Below are 20,463 nucleotides of genomic sequence, written 5' to 3' on the forward strand. Positions count from 1 at the left end.
TTCTCTTTACTTTCCCTTTTTCCCCTTTGCCATAATATTTTTTTTCAGATGAGATGCCCATTTGCACTCCTTACCTATCCCTTCCTATCCCCATGTTTTTCCCCCTCCATACATTTACAAAATGTTTTGCATGATATCACTCCATTACACAATCTCTAATTATGCTACTTTATTAGGGTTGGATGCTTAGGCCAATGTAAATGACAGGTTACTCACCTAGAGACAAACTGTGGATTAAAATGTGTCTGCAGTTAATTACTGAGGCTCAAATGGACCGTGTGTTGCTGTGCAAGTCTCAGAGACACCCTGCTGACCTCTTACCTAACAGCCAATCCTCAGTAATAGAAGCCACTAGCTTTAGTGCATAGTGGATTGCTCCATTTGTGTGAAGGGCCACTTTCTCCTTCATGGACTTGCCCGTGTACCAAGATTATCAACTGAGGTTCATCTCTGGGTTCTGCCGCCAGCTGCAGTTAGGTGGGTGACTACCAAAGACAAGGCCATTTGGGGCATGGCATCCCAACTGTGGAATACTCACCCGAGACATATTCACCTGATGTCTACTTTATTATCCTTCAGGTGCAAGGTGAGGGCTGTTTTATTTTCTTCAGCTTTTAGTGTGGTTGGTTTTTACTTTTTTATCACAGTCAACTGTTTTTAGCAAACTTTGTCATTCATCAGTCACTGCTGCTATGTTTAAATTTTGGGTTATCTGTTTTACTTTGTTTCAGTTTGTAAGTACTCTTGAAGCTGTATGCAGAAAGGTGGGGTATATATTTCTTTAATAAATACATTTGCAGGATTCTCAGAACTATATCAGGAAGCCTGGCAGGGTGACCCATTCAAACAAAGTTAATAGCTTTTCATCAATATTTCATCAGCTTTGGAGACCAAAGTAGAAGCTTATGCTGTGAGCACAGACATATTTCTTTCCATACATTTAATGACACCTTTAATATTGCATAAGAGAAGGGAAGGTGAGACTCTACAAGAGAAAAGAAACTTGGAGGTTCCCGTGGAGTTCCTGCCTCCTTATCTGAACTCTACATTCCTTTTGTGGCTGTGAATCATGACCATGGTGATCGTCTTTGGTCTGTAGCCCATGAAAGCTTGTAGGGGAAAGAACAGATTCGATTTGGTTATCACTGAACAAGATTACAACATCCATTGTACAATTTATGAACCCAAGGGCATTGGCATTATGTGTAAAGCAGGCTTTTAGGGCTTGTACTGAGAACTGCACTAATATAAGGGGGAGGTTTTCCCAAAAGTTGTGGAAAAAATATGCAAAATAGAAGTCTTACTAGTAAGCCTTTGACATTTGGAATTATCATAAAGAAGCTGGGGGGATTAGTCCCACCCCCCCACCCCCGTTGCTTCCAGCAAATAGAGAACTGATTCCAGCCGCTTAGTAGATTCTTCAAGAGCAGGGGTCGGCAAACTCAATAGTCAAAAGAGCCAAATATCAACAGTACAACGATTGAGATTTCTTTTGAGAGCCAAATTTCTTAAACTTAAACTATATAGGTAGGTACACTGTTTATTATCTTAATAAACTTTAATTAAAGTTTTAAGTCTTAATTAAACTATAGGTACACTGAATAAAACTTGATATCATACTTAATAGTGATCTTATTTATTGATAAAAATTAAATTATAAGTCCCTGCCATTTCCCCCTCCCCGTCCGGAGTCCTTGTCTGGAGTCCTGGTCTACCTCCATAAAAGCCTATTGGTAGACCTGGCCTCTGGCTGAGTCCCATTGGGAGGCCAGGTCTACCTATTGTCTTTCTTGGCAGTAGACCTGGCCTCCGGAGGCCCATAGAAGCCAATTGGTAGACCTGGCCTCTGAAAGGACAATTTTTCCCCTCCTCGGAGTCCAGGTCTACCGAAGGAAGCCCGCCCCGCCCTACAGCTGATAGGCGGGGGGGGCAGGAACTGCCGAGCCGCCCTCCCAGCAATCGCGCGGCTAGAGGGGAGGGGAGGCTTTAGCCTCCAAACCATTGAGGGCAAGGGAAAGGGGGACCCGGCCATTCTTCATGGCGGGCGGGGGGGGGAGAGACAGCGCGCCTGCTCGCCTGCTCTCTCGCGCTCGCTCTCTCAGGCACGCCGGCTCCGCAGCCCGGCTGCCGACGTGAGCAGGCACGAGAGCAGGGGCTCCGAACCAAGTTCAGAGAGCCGCACTCAATGGGCCAAAGAGCCGCATGCAGCTCGGGAGCCGCAGTTTGCAGACCCCTGTTCTACAGGTTAAAAAAAAGAGATAAAAAAAACTTAGCTGTTTACAGCCGTGCATCTACTGTTGCTTCCTGATGAGTTATATGTAATTGCTGCAACCAAACTCTCTGGCTGCTAGTAATAGCATGCGAAATTAAACATGTTTTCTTTTAATTCCTCAAATTTGCATATGGCATAAAAAGAGAATGTTGTAGAAACTACTTTCTCCTGTGCTGCTATTCTGCTCTAAATTCTGCTCTAAATGTCTTCTGTTTAATAGTCATTCGTTGACAAGCAGAATTCAGGATTCCTTGTAGGAGTTTTTTTTATTATTGTCTGTTTTGTTATGCCAAATAGAGGGGTCTTCTTTTATTGGGGAAAATTAGCTAGGAGACTGATCGAGTGTTGCAAGAGGTTGGTGTGGGGAATCTTTGAACCTATTTTTACGACGATGAGAAGCTTTTATAAATTTTAAGGGTTTTATTAAAAATAATCAAATTCATATACATATTTACAGAAAAACACGCAAATCCCGATACATATAGAACTAGGAAAATAAAGGTATGAGAGGGTGGATACAAGGATTAGAAGTTCCCAGGGGAAACTATATTAACCTATCCGGGGAGTGAAGTCCAGATAGAGGCAGCTGCGTGGAGACGAGTAATGACCATCATTTCTTGTAAGGAAAGCAAAGGAAAACTGTACATGCAAGTACAGGGCTCATATTTTGGATCCAAGGAAAAATGCTAGCAATTGGCTATGGTGAATGGGGAGATATTTATACCCCAAAGAGTAGTTGGAGGTATGGTGTCGCAATGTCTGGTAATAGCCTGACATTGCCAGTGGACAAAAGGACTGATTGCTCTTGATGAGTTTAGGAGTTTTAGTTTGAAAAGCCAGGAGGTGAGACAGCATCAGAAACAATGCCTAGGTACTTTGGGCTAAGTATCCCTGTGTATTGGCTATAGATTTTCAGATGAGGGTGAGGTCTGGGAAACTGTCAGGGGAAGGATAGGTTGAGTCAGCTAGCAACTTGATGAGTTTATTTGTGTCCATCCCTATTCTCTGAATGAACTTCTGTCTCTGATGAGATTACTGAGGTGTGCCTTATCTGCTGCAGGAGAGAGCTAAACAAATGCTGAAGGAGTCTGGCTTTTGTCCTTTGGTTTCTAAGTTATAACTGGTGTCTTCTCAAGGGAAAACAGGCAAACAAGCCGGAACTTTCCCCGTCAGCTCTGTAGCTTGGCACACAAGATGGACGCCAGGAGACCCCTTTGGTCTCTGGCAATACAGCAGTGTCCCATCCCCGCACACTTGCTCCAGTCCTGAATGCTTTGCCTGGTATACCAGGGTAGCCTAGGTATGTCAGGATGCCACAACGGTTTGCTTGTTTTGCAACATGATTTTCTTTCAGATACTCGTGAGTCAAGTCAGGTTGGCCCATATTGTGAATATAAGCCTCAGTGTTACATAATCCACATTCATTTCCTTTAAGGCTAAACCCTGATTTGCATTTGAATATTGTTTTCTTTTAAGGATAGGACACTTTGGAGGACATTGATTCATAGGGTCGCCATGAGTCGGAGACGACTTGACGGCACTTAACACACACACACACACACACACACACACACATTGTTTTCTTAGGTATAAGAGCACCTCCTAAATGGGCAGATTCATATTTTCTTCATTCTTTAACAATAGCGCAGTACTGGGTTGTTTGCTAGAGAATTTGAACTAATATATAATTGAACTGAGTTTTGATATGTCTGCAGAATTAGTCTGTTGTCTAAACTACAGTCCAAATTGTACAAATTACACCATCACCTGCCATTCATCTATGCACTGCTACTGCAGCATAGTTCTAACAATCCAGCTTCCCTCCCAAGAAAACATATGTGTAATTGACATAATCTATGAGGCTGTGGTCTGGGTGTGTGCAGGGGAAGATCTTCTAACTCCAGACAGCCATAGATTTAAAACAATCAGCTGTTTCTCAAAATGTATATTGAAACAAGTATGGAGAAATACATGCAGAACTGGGAATGCATGCAGAACTCTTGTATCTATTTCAACCAAATTAGTTGAGGGAATGTTTTTTCTTACCCTCTGACTTTTCTAAAAAGATAAAAATCATCCTGAATAGTCAGTCCTTGTGGGAGTTCTCAGAGAACTAACCAGATAAGTGATTCCTAAACCTGGTTTTACAGCAGTCCCCAGTTATCTGATTGATTGATTGATTGAGAGAGAGAGAGAGAGAAATCTAAGTATTTTCAAAACCAAATAAAACTAGTTACCACAGAAAAAGCAAATTTTGAAATTAATTTGAGAGTTCCTTCTAAGCTAAAACACTTGAGGCGTTTTAGTTTTGATTAGGCTAGCAAAACTTTCCAGGGATGGAGTGAGGGTGAGGGTAGGGCTGTTGAAATTTTTTTTTTGGTAAAGTTCGGCTTCGGCAAAATTCGCCCCTTTTTAATTCGGGATGTGCCGAAGTCCGAACTCCCCCGCTTCGGATCCGCGAAATTCGGTGCCAGATCCGGAGTTCGGGGAAAAATTTGGCCGGGTCTTTGAAGTGCTGGACGCCGCCTGCCCAGGCGGTGCCCACCACTTTAAAGAGTCAGGAAGGGGGCGGGGGTCTTTAAAGAGCCCCCCCACGGGCCTTCATGGGGCTTCCATGAAGTCGTGCGGGGGGCTCTTTAAACAGATCTGCGCCTTCCAACTGGAAGGCGCGGATCTGTTTAAAGCGCCCCCCGTGCGCCTTCATGGAAGCCCCGTGAAGGCCCGGGGGGGCAGAGGGGTTTAAAGATACCCGCCCCTCTTCCCAGGAGTCCCGGGAAGAGGGGCGGTGGGTTGTCAAGCCCCTCTGCGCTGTCTGCGCAGGCAGTGCAGAGGGGTTTAAAGACCCCCGCCCCTCTTCCCGGGAGTCCCAGGAAGAGGGGCGGGTATCTTTAAACCCCTCTGCCCCCCCCCGCACCTTCACGGGGCTTCCATGAAGGCGCACGGGAAGTCCCATGAAGAGGGGCGATGGGTTGTCAAGCCCCTCTGCGCTGTCTGCGCAGGCAGCGCAGAGGGGTTTAAAGACCCCCCACCCCTCTGCTGCTGCCCCGAATTTTTTGAATTTATTCACGAACACCCCGAACTTGCTGAATTCGGCTCCCTGTTTTCCCGCCTTTTTTGAGTTCAATTCGTCCTGAACTAAAAACCGCCGAATCAGGGGAAATTCGGCTGTTTTTCGTTTCGGGATGAACCGAATCGACAGCCCTAGGTGAGGATGTTTTATGTGAAATTTGAAGAGAATGTGCAGATTCCTTCTCAGGAGCAACACTTGAGAAATTATTGGGGAAATTGTAAGTTTCAGCAAACCTAGCAAAATATCTTAACTCCAGGCAGAGTATACATCCCAGGATAAAACAAACAGGCCCAGGTGTAATTTTTACAGCTGTATCTCTGCTGACTAGGGCTGCCAAGTCCAAGCTGGGAAATTCCTGGAGATTTGGGGATGGGTCCTGGGGAAAGGAGTTTAGGGAGGGGAGAAGAGATATGATGGCATGGAGTTCACCCTCTGAAGGTGCCAGGGTAACTGATCTCTGTTGTCTGGAAATCAGTTGTAATTCTGGGAGAGCTCTAGATGCCACCTGGAGTTTGGCATGAGGGTTGCCAACTCCAGTTTGGAAAATTCCTGGAGATTTGGGGCCAGGATCTGGAAAGGGCAATGTTTAGGGAGGAAGTTCAGTAGGGATGTGATTGCATACAGTCCGCCCTTCAAAGCATTTTCTCCAGGGGAACTGATCTCTGTGATCCAGAGATCAGTTGAAATTCTGGGAGATCCCCAATTTCCACCTGGAGGTTGGCAACCCTTCTACTAACTGTATAAATTACTTCTATTTTATGAATGGAGGCTCTTCTCTTAAGAAAATGAAGGGAGAGGAAGACAAAATGGGGAGAGAGACTGATCAGATTAAAGGAGGTTAGATTTAGAACTTTAATACTAATAAAAATTATGTTTTCACCTTAATCTGACTCTTTTTTTGCCCAAGGTTTGCCATGCTGAGTCTGGAGTTTGACTATATGTGCCAGTATGATTATGTGGAGATCCGAGATGGCGAAAGTGTCGATAACAGGATAATTAAGCGTTTCTGTGGGAATGACAGGCCTCCTCCTATCCGAAGTACAGGGCCTTCACTCCATGTTCTTTTCCATTCAGATGGGTCAAAGAATTTTGATGGGTTTCATGCCATCTTTGAGGAAATTACAGGTAAAGGGAATGAAAAAAATATAATACTTTCCCACAGCTCAAATAGATCTATCTTCTGATTTCCTTTCCTCCTTTTTGTACCATTAAAAGGTTTTGTTCTGTTGTCAACAATATTTTTAAATAAAGGTAGGCATCGGGAAGAAGAAGTGTTTATTTTTATATGCTGACTTTCTCTACCTTTTAAGGAGAATGGAACCAGTTTATAATCTCCTTCCCTTCCCCTCCTCACTACAGACACCTTGTGAGGTAGGTGAGGCTGAGAGAATTCAGAGAGAACTGTGATTAGCCCAAGGTCACCCAGCTGGCTTCACGTGCAGAAGTGGAGAAACCAACTTGGTTCACCAGATTGGAGTCCACTGCTCATGTGGAGAAGTGGGGAATCAAACTCGGTTCTCCAGATTAGAATCCACCACTCTTAACCACTACACCACGCTGACTCTCAAAGCTTCCTCCACTGGACAATTGCACCAGATGCTCCCTTTTTTTCTGCAGCTGCCAGGCTATTTCATTGGGGGGGGCATCCCCAGTGGTGACTTTTTATTGCACAGGGAATTACTTCCAACTAAATGACACAATCTAGTCCAACATATTTCATGCATTATAGTTTAAGCTTATTGAAATCAAAGGCTTTTAAACATACCTAGCTCTGTGCTGGTTTGTAGCCAATGTGTTTAGGATCATAGTGTGAGAATCAAGACACATTAGAAAGAGATTGTCCAAAATAGTTGCAACCATAAATATGGATCTGATGTATCTCAAGTTCATTCAAACTCTCTAAAGCCACACACATACACCACACTATTACCAGCATCTTACACATGTGTATGGTTTATACTGCCTCAGAGAAGGCCATCAGGGCTGGTGTTGATGTACTGTCTGCCCATAGTTTTTCAAAATAACAAGAAAAGATGTAGAACTATAAATATATAAAAAAAGAAACAGAATGCTGATTTCCTCTATATAATCCAGGGGAGGGAAAATCCTGGTTTGTCAATAATGCATTCGTTTTACGTTCCTCACATAAGATTCTCATTGGAATAGTTATGCAGATAATTTACTGAGTTATAGGATCTCAAAATGTATGCATTCATAGTGTCATTTCCAAATGCCAGTTCTTGTTTACAGATAAAATCAGGGGTTGGACTTTTCTTGGAAGCTTGAGTTTGAGCGCTAAGAAGCAAAGAAGTGAATTTGTTTTAGATAGCTGGGGATTTTGTCTATAAATAATGTATCTATGTGACGGCTGACCCAGGGGTCTATTTTCCACTTAAGGTATTGTATGACATATAGAGGCATTCACACACATTACAATTCCAGAAAATGTTTTGGAGGAAAATTTGGAGTGTGGGTGGGTTACCAACCCTGCTACAAATGACATAGCCTGAGGCCCAGACTTGCATGTTGCTTTCCAAATTGCGGATTGCATCTTGACTTTTTTTCTACATTACAAGGCACAGTTTCAGAGTGGAGTGCAGGGAAAGGTAGCTGTGTGTCTAATGCATACAAAGATAGTTTTGTGTCTAATGCATACAAAGACGCACCTTTCGAAATGAGATGGCAGACCTTCAAGGTGGTAGAATAGACTGAACCACATCAGACCACAGATGGTAGATTCTAACCTTCCAGAAAATATCTCCATGCAAATAGAAACCTAGCACAGCAGGGAGAAAGGTTCTACCCCATCTCTGTTTTTCTGTTTGCAAGGAATTTTTAACACATGGCCACATTCCAAAATGTGATTTCACGATCCTCCCCCTGCATTCTGAAGTGGTCCAGCCTGTTCTGACTCTTCAGCATTCTACTGCCTCATTCCCACCTCACTCTCCTGTATGAATTGAAACAGGTCTGACTTAACTCGTTGATCTGCTATATCATGGTTTCCTTGCTTGTCACTGAATCAAGTACAAACAGTACCATCACAAGAGTGGTGTGAAGCAGCATTATGTTCAATTAAAGACCCTTGTAAAAACAAAAAACAAAAGTCATTTCCTTGAAATTGAACTTGGTGTGGGGTACATTGCAGCAAGGCCTCCCACACTTATGGGACTAACATATTCCGTACTGGGCATGATGAATAGATCTTGTTTCCTTTGTTCAGTGGGAACCATTTAGTATTCCAGCGTTGCCATCTACTTTTCTTTCCGCCCCATTTTGAGCTGTAATTATTTAAAGATTGGGTGGTTGCTACTCTGGTAATCTATGCAGAGTAGGATGTGGAGGACTTAAGGTTTCATAAGGAAGCTTTTTTGTGTGCCTTATTGAGAGTCTGTCCAGTGCAGTTGAATGAAAAGCTTTTAAATGTCTCCCTTTTGCCAAACGTTAACCTGGCCACTTACACTGTTTATCAGGAAGAATGTGATTCGCATGGGAAATGAAGAGGGTGGGAGCTTGACCAACTGTGGGATGGAGAGCTCTGGCAGCACTGATTTAACAAGGAATGGCAGTGTGAAATCCTTCTCAGTTCAAAAGACTGGAAGGGTAGCTGAGAGCAGTGGAACAAGTTGAACAGAGCTAATTTGGCTGATCCCCTGTTAAGCACATTTTATTTCTTAAGAACAGGTTTCAACATTTATGGGCTGTGCTTTAGGGTGACAATCCTAAGCATTCATACCAGTAAGCCCCACTGAAGTCCCCAGGACTTACATCTCAGTACCCTTATTTTAGAACAGGGCATAGGAGTATTTGAAGTTGAATAGGCAAAATGAAAGGAGAGGTAGTGTTATGAACAACTATACTAGTGAACAGTTTTGTTTGTTTTTTTCATTCTGATGCTTCTGTTGATGGACTTCAATAAGAATCTTTTCAGATAGCTCAGCGTGAACCTACATCTTCACTGGCATTTCATAATTCTTAGTCCTGTTTAGGTCAAGGGTGGGCAAACAGTTCAACCTGAGGGCCACATCTGAGTCTCTGATCCCTGCTTGTCTTAGTGGCTCTTAAATGGCACTCAGTACTTGAGCTGTAGTCAGGTGAGTGGCAAATTGTTGAGTAGCTTGAGGGCCAGACAAAAAGTTCCCTTGAACCAGATGTAGGCCCTGATCCATCACTTACTTCTCTCTGCTCTAGGCTCTACTGAATTACAGCTCTGTGATTGTAAAGTTCGCATTCTCCCAGGCTCCTTCCCTGCTGCTTTGTATCTGCTCTCCTAAAACCATAATGGACAATTCAAAGCTGTATCACACAATCTCAATTTACCTGGGATAGGTCCTTGGGGACCTGGACTAGGTCCTTGGGGACCAGATGGCATATATGGCTCAGATGATATACAGGAAAAGGTATCTGTTGGGGAATGAGATATTTTAGAAAGCTCAATTGTGTGAGTAAGGTGCCGTCAAGTCGCAGCCGACTTATGGCAACCCCTTTTTGGGGTTTTCATGGCAAGAGACTAACAGAGGTGGTTTGCCAGTGCCTTCCTCTGCACAGCAATCCTGGTATTCCTTGGTGGTCTCCCATCCAAATACTAACCAGGGCTGACCTGCTTAGCTTCTGAGATCTGAAGAGATCAGGCTAGCCTGGGCCATCCAGGTCAGGGCAGAAAGCTCAATTATTCAGTGTCTAATAACCCATCATTGTCTTGTCTTTGAACAAATGTTCCTTTCCATATCCAGAAAGATATGATGGGCCAGAAGACTGGGAAAGTTACAATTTATATTCTTATTAAGTCTCATACCCCTCTCCAATACCTATGTTATACTTTACCAAGGAGTAAATTGGAAATGCGTACTTTATGTGTACATTGCATTTGGGAAGATGGATGTATAAAGGGATGGAGATAGCATGTGGAAGAAACTGAGAAGTCCTCCATATATTATTTTTCCAGCTTGTTCTTCATCTCCATGTTTTCATGATGGAACCTGTGTCTTGGATAAAGTTGGTGGCTACAGGTGTGCTTGTCTAGCTGGCTATACTGGGAACCGCTGTGAAAGCTGTGAGTACATCTCTATGCCAATGAATGTACATAAGTGTGTTAAGAACTATTTCCACTAACTTGGTTACTGTTCCTTTTGGGTAGAATACAGGGTGATAAAGGAAAATAGTTGGATCACCCATTATTTTTAAAAATCACAGAGTTTTGAGAGATGCTAGCGAATACATGGATTTTACTGAAACACAGATTGGGTTGTGTAACAAGCCATACTCATTTGCATGTCTTTTTCTCTGTCCTGCGTGTTGGCCTTTTCCTTGTACTTTTCACATGTGTTAGCAGATGCTCTGAGGCAATTTAAATCAGACTGAGGCATGTACAATGCACAGTGTACCATTAATTACAGATTGACTGCATATTTGACACCATTGGCTCTGAGTATATGACAAGCAACACAGTGGCCAATGATTTTAAGTTATTAGCAAGGGAGTGAACTCTGCATGTGCACACTTAGGGCACTTTCACACATGCCAAATAATGCACTTTCAATCCACTTTCAGTACACTGTTGTTAGATTGTATGCAAGTGGATTTTGCCAGTTCACACAGTAAAATCCAGCTTCAAAGTGCATTTACAGTGGATTGAAAGTGCATTATTTGGCTTGTGTGAACGTGCCCTTATACGTTTCTGGTGAAACCTATGGAGCACGCCACAGAATAAAATTATTTCAATCACCTCTTGCTCAAGTTAACAGTTGCTTTAATAATCTCTGCATCTAATGTTAGGTATAAAATACACTCCATTCATTCCTGCACACATTCCCCCCCACAACCCATTCACTCATGCCCTCTCCTTCATTCTCATACTAACCCATGACACTCTGTTTGTTTCCTGGTGCACCAACAAATATCCTTCCTCACTGGTACTTCCCTCTCACATAGACACACCTCATGTGACTGCATCTTTAATTATGTGGCAGTGGATATCCTAAAATAAAATCCACACAGTGACAGATTGGAAAAGGACTGAGATATGCAGAGTGACTCCAAACCTTTCACTAATTAAAAGCCATAGAACTAAATGAGTTTTTTTAAAAATAAGAATGTGACATGGCTTATTCAAAGGAACATTTTAATATATACCTCATCTTGTTCTATAACACTAGAATGTTGGAAGGCAGAAAAAAATCCAATCTAAATACCACAGATCTTAGCATAGAATGTTATGGCAAAGTCTTTGTTCAAACTGGCTCTAGGGCAACACTGAAAATATTTTAAAAACTAAATGTTTTCCTGGGACATACTTTAAGAAAGAAGTAACAACATGTGTTGTTTCATACAGCAAGATGAAGAACTGAAAATTATTATTGCTTTAATTCTTTAAAATAAATCCATCAAGTTATCTGAATAGCAGGTTCATAATGGATCCTACCTAAAGGAAGATGGGTATAACTTTTCATTAGTCAGATCCTGCCAGTGAGAAGCTGTTTCTTGACAGATGAATTTTTTCTGAGCATTTATGAACAATCTTCATCTTTTTCCAAACCAATTTTTAATGCAGTTTCTTCACAAAATGACCATTATACCATTGGTCAGAACAAGCCAGCGTCCTTGATGTACTTGGTGAAAAACCAAAAAAAGTAGGCCTGCTCTTCTCTTTCTTCTCCTTCTCCTCCTCTTTCAATGGAGGTTTCAAAATAATTTTTAATGTGACTCAGCATCCCGAAAAGTTAGAATAAAGCTGCATTATGAATATAGTGTTATATAGGTTTTATTATTATGGATTCCTAAGTTGCTCTTGAATTGTAGCTTTGTAAGTCTTTAGAGAATGTAAGTGCAATCCTGCTAGATCAGACCAATGGCCCATCTACATTGGTATCCTGTTGCCCACAGTGGCCAACAAGATGACCCTGAAAGATATGCAAGCTGATCACAAGATTCCCCCTTTGTTGCCCTTCAATATGTGATACTCAGAGGTCAAGGAACTCTGAACATGGATTTAGTCATCAGGGATAATAATCATTGGCAGACTAATCCTCTATGAATTTGTTTAATCCCCTTTATAAGCTTCCCTGTGATAGTGAGTTCTAACAGTGAGTTATTTGTTGTGTTAAGATTTATTTTCTTTTGTCTGTCCTGAATTCATTGAGTCACTCCCACGTTTCTCTATCAAGAGAGAGGGGAGAACAGCTCTCTCTATTGACCTTCTCCAGACTGTGCATAATTTCATATCATATTACCCTAAACAATCTTTTCTCTAAACTGAAAATTCCTAAAACCTAGCCTTTCCTCACAGCAAAGGTGTTCTAACTCCTTTAATGTTTTGGTTGCTCCTGTGTTGAGAAACCTGGGTTGGAAATAAATAGTCTGTATTGATGGAAAAATCTAGGTGACCTTGGGCCAGTCACAGTTGGAACAATTTGTTCCAACAAAGTTTTTAATTACATGACCAATGGGGAGGCAGGGGAACCCCTGCAAAGAAGAAGCATCATATGCTGGGAAGATATATACAGGCAGCCAGGAAGAAATAGGCAGGGGGAAATCTGCAGGCAAGGAGGAGATTGATGACACTCCAACCTGCATAGATTCTCCTAAATACAATGGCCCACCTACTAGACAGCCCGAGGTTATGCCTAGGGTGCCAGAGGCAGGGCCAGTCCTAACACCACTGCCCTGCCCAACTGGCTCAGGTTGTGCCCCAGCTGGCTGGCCGGCTTGGGACTCACTTGCCCACCAATGTGGTGGGAGAAAGTGGGAGGAATTGTATCAAAACCCAGATATGACACCATGCCTGGGCAATGCTCTAGGAACCACCTAATCTCTATGCTCTTTCTGTCAAAAATTGTAGGAGATTCCTAGACCGTCACCCAGAAGTGGCCTTACTTCTGGGTTCTGATGCTATTTCCTCCCACTTCCTCCTTCTACATCAGCAAGCAATTGAGCCCCAAGCTACTCAGCTGGTTGATCACTCAGGGTGCCCGTGAGCCACTCCCAGGCTGGTCAGAGGATGGGGGTGCTCAGGCCAACCCTGCTTCCCTATAGACAAACCTTCTTCCCAACAGCATTGAACCTAAGGACAGTTGACCCATGAAGAAATGGCCTAATTAGGAGGGCACAGAACAAAGCAAAATATATTATTCATATTCAATGCGAAAGTAGAAGCATTTGGTTTTTTTAGCAGATTTGAGGGGAAGAAGGAAGTAGTAGGAATCTGCAAGCATGAGGCATCCCCTAATTTGTTTTATTTGCAAATCTTATTTATTTACGTATTTCATTTATACCCCTTCTTGCTCTCCAGTGGGGACCTCAGAGTGGCGAACATCATTCTCCTCTCCTCCATTTTATCCTCACAACAAGCCTGGGAAATAGGTTAGGCTGATACTGTGTGAGTGGCCCCAGGTCACCCAGCACACTTCTATGACAGAGTGGGGATTCAAACCTGGGTCTCTCAGATACTCATCCAGCACTCTAAACTCTACATTGGCTGTCACTCTTCCTAGAGAGGTGAATGATCCTTGAGTATTTCTAGATAGTGGGAGGTTAGAAGACCTCTCTGTAGGTCTTCAATGCCTATGTGATATTTAATCATCTGCTTCTTCTCTGTGCCTGCTGCAGCTCTTTCAGATTGTATGAACAGTTGGCATTTGGACACCCAACTTTAATGGGACAAATCTCAGGGAATCCATTTTCTCCTTTATTAAAGAGAATTCTATTACCTTAATGGGCTGGCCTTTATTTTTAAAGCAGATTTGCTGGGATAATTTTCAACCTAATTATCTCACCAGTCCCAATTCTAGGGTTAAGGAAACGATTAGACGCTACAGATGGTCCTCTCCTGTCCCCATTACAACAGCAGCCAGTCAATTACTTTGTAATTTATAACGCAGGAATGCTAAACAGGTGTTTAACGGGCTTCAACTGGATGGTGATTTACTGATACCGTTAATTAATACAGCTAGATGTTAATTAGGTAGCTGCTTATTCAGAATACATCTGAATCTTTTTTGGTTATGAAATGCAAGTTCTGTTAGGTGAATAGCAAAATAAAAATATCAGATTAAAAAGTAGATATGACAGTGAGCAAGAGATATCTTTTGTCTAAGTGTAAACTCAACAATACCCAGAAGGAAAAACTATGAAAACTAAAAATGTTTGCCAACCAGCATGGTTTTTAAATCTGTGCTTCGTTTCTAAAATGAAAGGTACCACAATGCAAGGCCATTGTTTAGTCTTCAGTGTCCCACTGGAACGCTGGTTTGCCCCATCTGACAATTCTTTGTAAAATAGCTTTCTGGCTTGTGGGGAGGATAAAAAAACAAACATGTTAAATGAATGAAAGCTTGTGTTTGGAATAGAAATATATCTGGTTAAAATTCACTTGTGTCTGGTCTCCAGCCCCATGGTACTGCTCCAAACTTCATTAACCTGAGCCACTCATTTCTGCCCATCCAGCATGCTCAGGGTAGCTGTTTCAAGACCACTGTCACTCTTATAATGCTTCTGTGTTGTAGAGGGTAGAGTGTTGGACTAAGATCTGGGACACCCAGTTTCAAATTCCTCCTCTTCCCTGAAGCTAGCTGGCATATCTTGGGACTGTCACTCTCTCCGAGCCTAACTTACCTCCTAGATTTGTTGAGAGGATAAACTTGAGGAAGGGAAAATGATGTACACTGTTGCTCTCCTTGGGAAAGGGTGGTATAAAAATACCAGATTAATAGATAAAATTAAGTTATCCGGGGGTGGGGGGAATCCCTCCTTTGACTACTAGGACTGTGAAAATGGTAGGGCACTTAAATGTGGAGGAGATCATAATCTTCTATAGCTTGGGGATCAGATCTTATTAATCAAGTTGCTCAAAGGCCATTTCCCCCAGCTGTGATATCACTACGTCACTCTTCCATAAATGGTTTTATGAGACCTGCCACATGGAATTGACTGGTCCATGGTCCCACATATGTTTTATGGAAAGCAGGGATTTGAATTCAGGTCCTTAGTCCTGGTGCTATACTATTACAACTAGAACACTATATCACTACCCCTTTGCTTCAGGAATTGATTGACACCAGTTCAAGTCAGTGTTTATTTACCCTGGAAAACAGCAATCTTAACAGAGGGGGGAAGTATGACTAGTATCTTAAGGCTAGAGGGCACCTAGAGGGATCTTTCTAAGAGTACAGAATCTAATTATGATTGCCAGACTTTTCTGTTGAAGGCCTTCTGTTTTTAACAGCACTTTTTCTCTGTCTTTTAGCTAAGTACCAGTTATTTTTACAGACGTTTAACATATGACACAAATGTGACAATCGACAAGAAATGAAAAAAACACACACCAAAATATTAAGGGGACAGGTATTTTTTTTTTAATGGAGACGGAAGGGAGAGGATGAGGAGAGGAAGAGAGAGTCATTTGATCATCCAAATAGTGGATTAAATATAAGGTGGCTGAGCAAATGGAACATATCCCAAATTAACGGCATTCTGCATGTGAAAATTCAGCAGGTACAACACCTGTCCTCTACAATGGCTTCTCAATGTCAAGAAAAACTGCCTATCTGACCCTTGCTTCCCATGCAGATGGCAAAAACAAAGCTCCCCTCCCCCAGGTAATCCTTTTAAAGGAAAGATGTGTGCTACACCCACACCATACCTAAACTGCTATGTGGACTGAGTCACACCATCCAGTGTACAACATTTCACAGGCAAGAGAGTTTAGAAACTATGGAAGTGATTCTAAGCAGCTCTACTCAGAAGTAAGTCCTCTTTTGCTCAGTAGGGCCTATGAGTAGACCTGAAGAAGAAGAAGAGTTGGTTTTTATATGCCGACTTTCTCTGCCACTTAAGGGAGAATCAAACCGGCTTACAATCACCTTCCCTTCCCCTCCCCACAACAGACACCCTGTGAAGTAGGTGAGGCTGAGAGAGAATGACTTGCCCAAGGTCACCCAGCTGGCTTCATGTGTAGGAGTGGGGAAACAAATCCAGTTCACCAGATTAGCGTCCACCGCTCATGTGGAGGAGTGGGGAATCAAACCTGGTTCTCCAGATCAGACTCCACTGCTCCAAACCACTGTTCTTAACCACTACACCACGCTGGCTCACCTGCTTAGTACTGTTCTGTAAGCATGCCAGATTCCTGCATGACTGAAGGAATAGTTCAGTATTACAAGTAAAATGCCCTCATCTGAGTCATGGGTTACAGAGAAAGGGAAAAGAGTACCCCCAACAAAACAAATCAGGATGGTTTGCCTAGATATGCTCCACTCAGGACTGACCCTGTTATTCTCAGCTCCCTTTCCTCCTGGGCTTTATATCTGAAGTTGTTTCTGGAGCTGGAGGAAGCGTATAGAACTATTATGTTAGCTAATATGAATGGTAGAAGGAAAAATTCCTCCAGCCCTGGATATGTCAATTAGATCCTGAATGTAAACACAAAGACCATCCACCATGTTTCCAAACAATATTTTCTTAGCACTTCAACACAAATCCTCTTTACCAAGAATCCAATTTGATACCTTAGAGTAGGAGTCCAATAAATAAAAATGGTAATCTAATACATTTCTCTCCTCTCTGGTTTCTTAACCCTTCTTACATGCTTACCAAGTACATTGATCCCCTTCTCTTAGCTGTTTTGACTATGTAGAAATAATTTTCCCCCTCTCCCATCCCTTTAAATTTGTACTGTTGTCTTCTCATGGGACTGAGCATTCTGGCTCAGTTGGCCTCCCATGGATCTGCTGGCTTTCAAAGTGAGGGACTCTGACCTCTTTTTGCTCTGAAACTTCCTGCTATCTTTGTATAAAACAAAGCCCAGCAAACTCAAGCCCTTGAGTAAATGTGGAGATCTTGTACTGAATAGGGAATTCATTGCTCAGATCCAACTTTCTATTTCTTTCTAGTTTCTCAGTCTCTGGTGCCAGCCGCATGATATTTATTCTGCTTCCTAATGAAGGCTGGTCCACCAAGTTGCGCTATGGTATGCTTTGCCATCATTACCAGTTTAAGATTATTCCAATGCCAGTCCTAGTTTTCTTCGATGAGCCTGTGAAAGGGTTCTCTCTTTTTCTCCAAGGCAACACAACTTGACTCCTGCCCACTATCATCACCCAGTAAGGCAGTTCTTTAGGATTGCTTTGTCTCTATTGACTGACTGATCTTTGAAAGGGCCTTCCTTGCAGTCTCTTGCAGCAAGACAAATACAAATATACGTTCTCTGTAGGACAATTAAAATGAGATCTTTTTTTAAAATGAAGGAACAAACAAAAAAAAGTCAAGGTTGGGAGAGTTTTTCGAAATGTTAAAAAAATATAGTTTGCAGAACTTCTTAAACCAGAGTTGTCAACCCTTGGAGGCAGAGCTAGGGGAGGAGACTATGCTAAGTGGGGATCTCTACCATAGAGTCTGTTGTGATAGAACTTATACTTTCAAGATATTCTTTTATATTAGTCTAGTATGTTAATTTAAAGACCTTCCCATCCATCTTCTCCATACAGGTATAGCTGGAAGACATGCAGCCCATTCCTGACCTGAAAGGACGAAAGTCTTTAGGAGGCCAGGAAGGGGCTGTGCCGGGATTCGTGTACCCCGCACCAGTGCCAGTGCCACTTACGTGCCAGGGGACCCGGGCGCCATCCTCCTGGTGCTGCTGTAGTAGCGCTGCCCAGGAACACCAGCTGGGCCTTCACACTGCTGCAAAGCCCCGTGCTGACATCCCAGGAGGTGTTCCTGGGGCGTGCCGGGGGCGAAGCTACCAGTAGGCATCTTCCTGACTCCTTTCGCCCTGGCTTTTTGCTAGCGCAGCCTGTTTTCAATGGAACAAAATGTCCCTTTAAAAAAAAAAAAACCTTTAAAAGGCTTTTTAAGGCCTTTTGGTGGCTGGGGAATGGCTTTGGAGGCACCGCGGTGGCACCTCAGCCACACTGTCCCCGGCCGCCGAAGGCTCAGGAATGGGCTGAGGGACTGATTTATTATCTTGATATACAAGTTACTATATATGAATTCAAAACCTCATACTATAGTTTGCTAAAATAAAATATCCAGGTGCCAAGGGTGGTTCTTCCAGGCTTTCCTTAGAGGCAGGTTCTTGAATGTGAGGCTGGAGTCTTTCTTCCTTTCAATTGAAATTGTCTTGGGGTTCCTAAAGGTTCAACTTTTGTCTCCTATGGATATCTACATGAGACTGTGAGAAGAGGTCATCCAGGCATATGGAATTCAGCGTGGTCAGTGTAATGTTCAACTGTGTTCTGTTTTTTTCCTTTTTTCAAGTCCAGGTAGAGCAGTGGCCTCCCTCCTTAGTGGAATGGTTGAAGGTGAATCAGCTTTAAGCATGTGGCAGATAAGGAAGAGTGATGGGGAAGGAGCTCAATAGCTGGGTGGTTGGAGGAAATGCCTATTTTATGAAGGGTTCACACTCACGTTGGTGGCCTGGCTCCAACCTTGGCGGGACTCCTTGGCCCAATTTGCTTCTTGAGCTCGGGTACTGACTGTGTCCTGGGATCTCCTTTTCCAGCTTTGGCTGATTCACCAGTTATGCTTTATACAGGAACAGAGAGATCTGGTCACTGTTACTAATACCTTGGTAATATCCAGGTTAGCCTGTCATAATGTACTTTATTTGGAATCCGCTTTTGAAGACCATCTTGAAATTTTACCTTGTGAAGCTGGACTTATGATAGATATGTAGGGTTGCCAGCTCCAGGTTGGGAAATACCTAAAGATTTTTGGGGTGGAGCCTGAGGAGGGTGGGGTTTGGAGAGGGGAGGGACTTCAATGCCATAGAGTCCAATTGCCAAAGCGGCCATTTTCTCCAGGTGAACTGATCAGTATCAGTTTAAGATCAGTTTGTAATAGCAGGAGATTTCCAGCTCGTACCTGGAGGTTGGCAACCCTTTAGATATGACCAACAGCAACATATTGTGCCTATTGGGTTTGGATCCATATAACCTTAAACAGTGGCAGACGTACATTTTTGGGACCCTAAAGCTTGAACTGTTATGGGGGGCCCTTTGCAACCAGCAACAATAGGGCAACATCCAACAAGGCCCAAAGGGCCTTGCTGCCCTTGCAAGGACCTCAAGGTCCAAATGGTGGAGAACAGGGTGGTGGGGCAGAGTCCTTGTAAATGGACCATACAGTGAGCCCCTTCCCTCCAGCAACAAGGTCTGGGTAACCGCTGTTATCTTCTTCAATGGGGTCAAAGCCTCCCCAAGGTCACCCAGCTGGCTTCATGTGGAGGAGTGGGGAATCAAACCCAGTTCTCCAGATTAGAGTCCGCCACTCCAAACCACCGCTCTGAATCACTACACCATGCTGGTGATGTTTAAACCTAGAAAACAACATCAATCTCCCCCCCCCCCCCATCATTTAAACTAGATAATGTTCTATGGTTTCTTGGGATTACGTGATACAACATGAGGTAAATTGCTTAACGTATCACATTACTAACTAGAAGGTAAATTTGTTTAAAAAGCAGACAGAATTTTTGATACTATGGAAAGTAATGTGTGTGACTTGAAAAGTCATTAGGCAAACCTTGTTTTTATTGGCAGCAAAGAAGGTTAAGTTGAAATGTTGGTTTGGAGTCAGGATGGGCAGAATGATGTAGAGGGAAGAATACAAATTCCATTCCTTTCTCTGCCACAAACTCATAATGTGAACTTGAATTAAGTCATGTGGTAGCTTTTCTTCCTCCATATGGGAGAAGGAGAGAATAATAGAAACGTGCATGATTTATATAGTTACTGAGATAATGATGGGTTTTATCCTGAGGCTTGAGTATTGTTGCCAGGAAAAGTGATGTGTTTGCAGCAAATCTGAAGGAAGCACCACTTTTTTTAGATCTGTGCTCTTTGATGCTTTAATTAGAAGTCTATTCCATCTTGTTCTGAGCACAGTTAAGCAATTCAGAAGAAAACCTACCCCACAAATTATCACATTTTTAACCAGGAGCTGAAATTTAATTCCAAACTGTTTCAGATTAAGAGCTAGAGCACAGATTACAGTCACTAGGGCAGGGGCAGACTGGCCATTATAGCCTCCAGGAAATTTTCTGCTGGGCTGATCCAATCTTGGGGAGTAGAACTATGCCAGCCCGGTGAAGTGGCTCCTGGCCCAGGAGAGCCACCTCTGGTGTAGG

The 20,463-nt window shown here is 42.9% G+C and overlaps 1 protein-coding gene across 1 annotated transcript in view; it reads left to right on the top strand.

Annotated features, from left to right (window-relative positions):
* Positions 1-20,463, top strand: part of PAMR1 (peptidase domain containing associated with muscle regeneration 1) — an 81,444-nt gene that overhangs the window by 34,550 nt on the left and 26,431 nt on the right. The window contains exons 5-6 of the mRNA XM_056851182.1: positions 6,250-6,467; positions 10,288-10,395. Of these exons, the coding sequence (XP_056707160.1) occupies positions 6,250-6,467; positions 10,288-10,395 (326 nt within the window). The remainder of the gene's footprint in view (positions 1-6,249; positions 6,468-10,287; positions 10,396-20,463) is intronic.

This window comes from Euleptes europaea, chromosome 6, assembly GCF_029931775.1.
Source record: "Euleptes europaea isolate rEulEur1 chromosome 6, rEulEur1.hap1, whole genome shotgun sequence".
NCBI lineage: Eukaryota > Metazoa > Chordata > Lepidosauria > Squamata > Sphaerodactylidae > Euleptes > Euleptes europaea.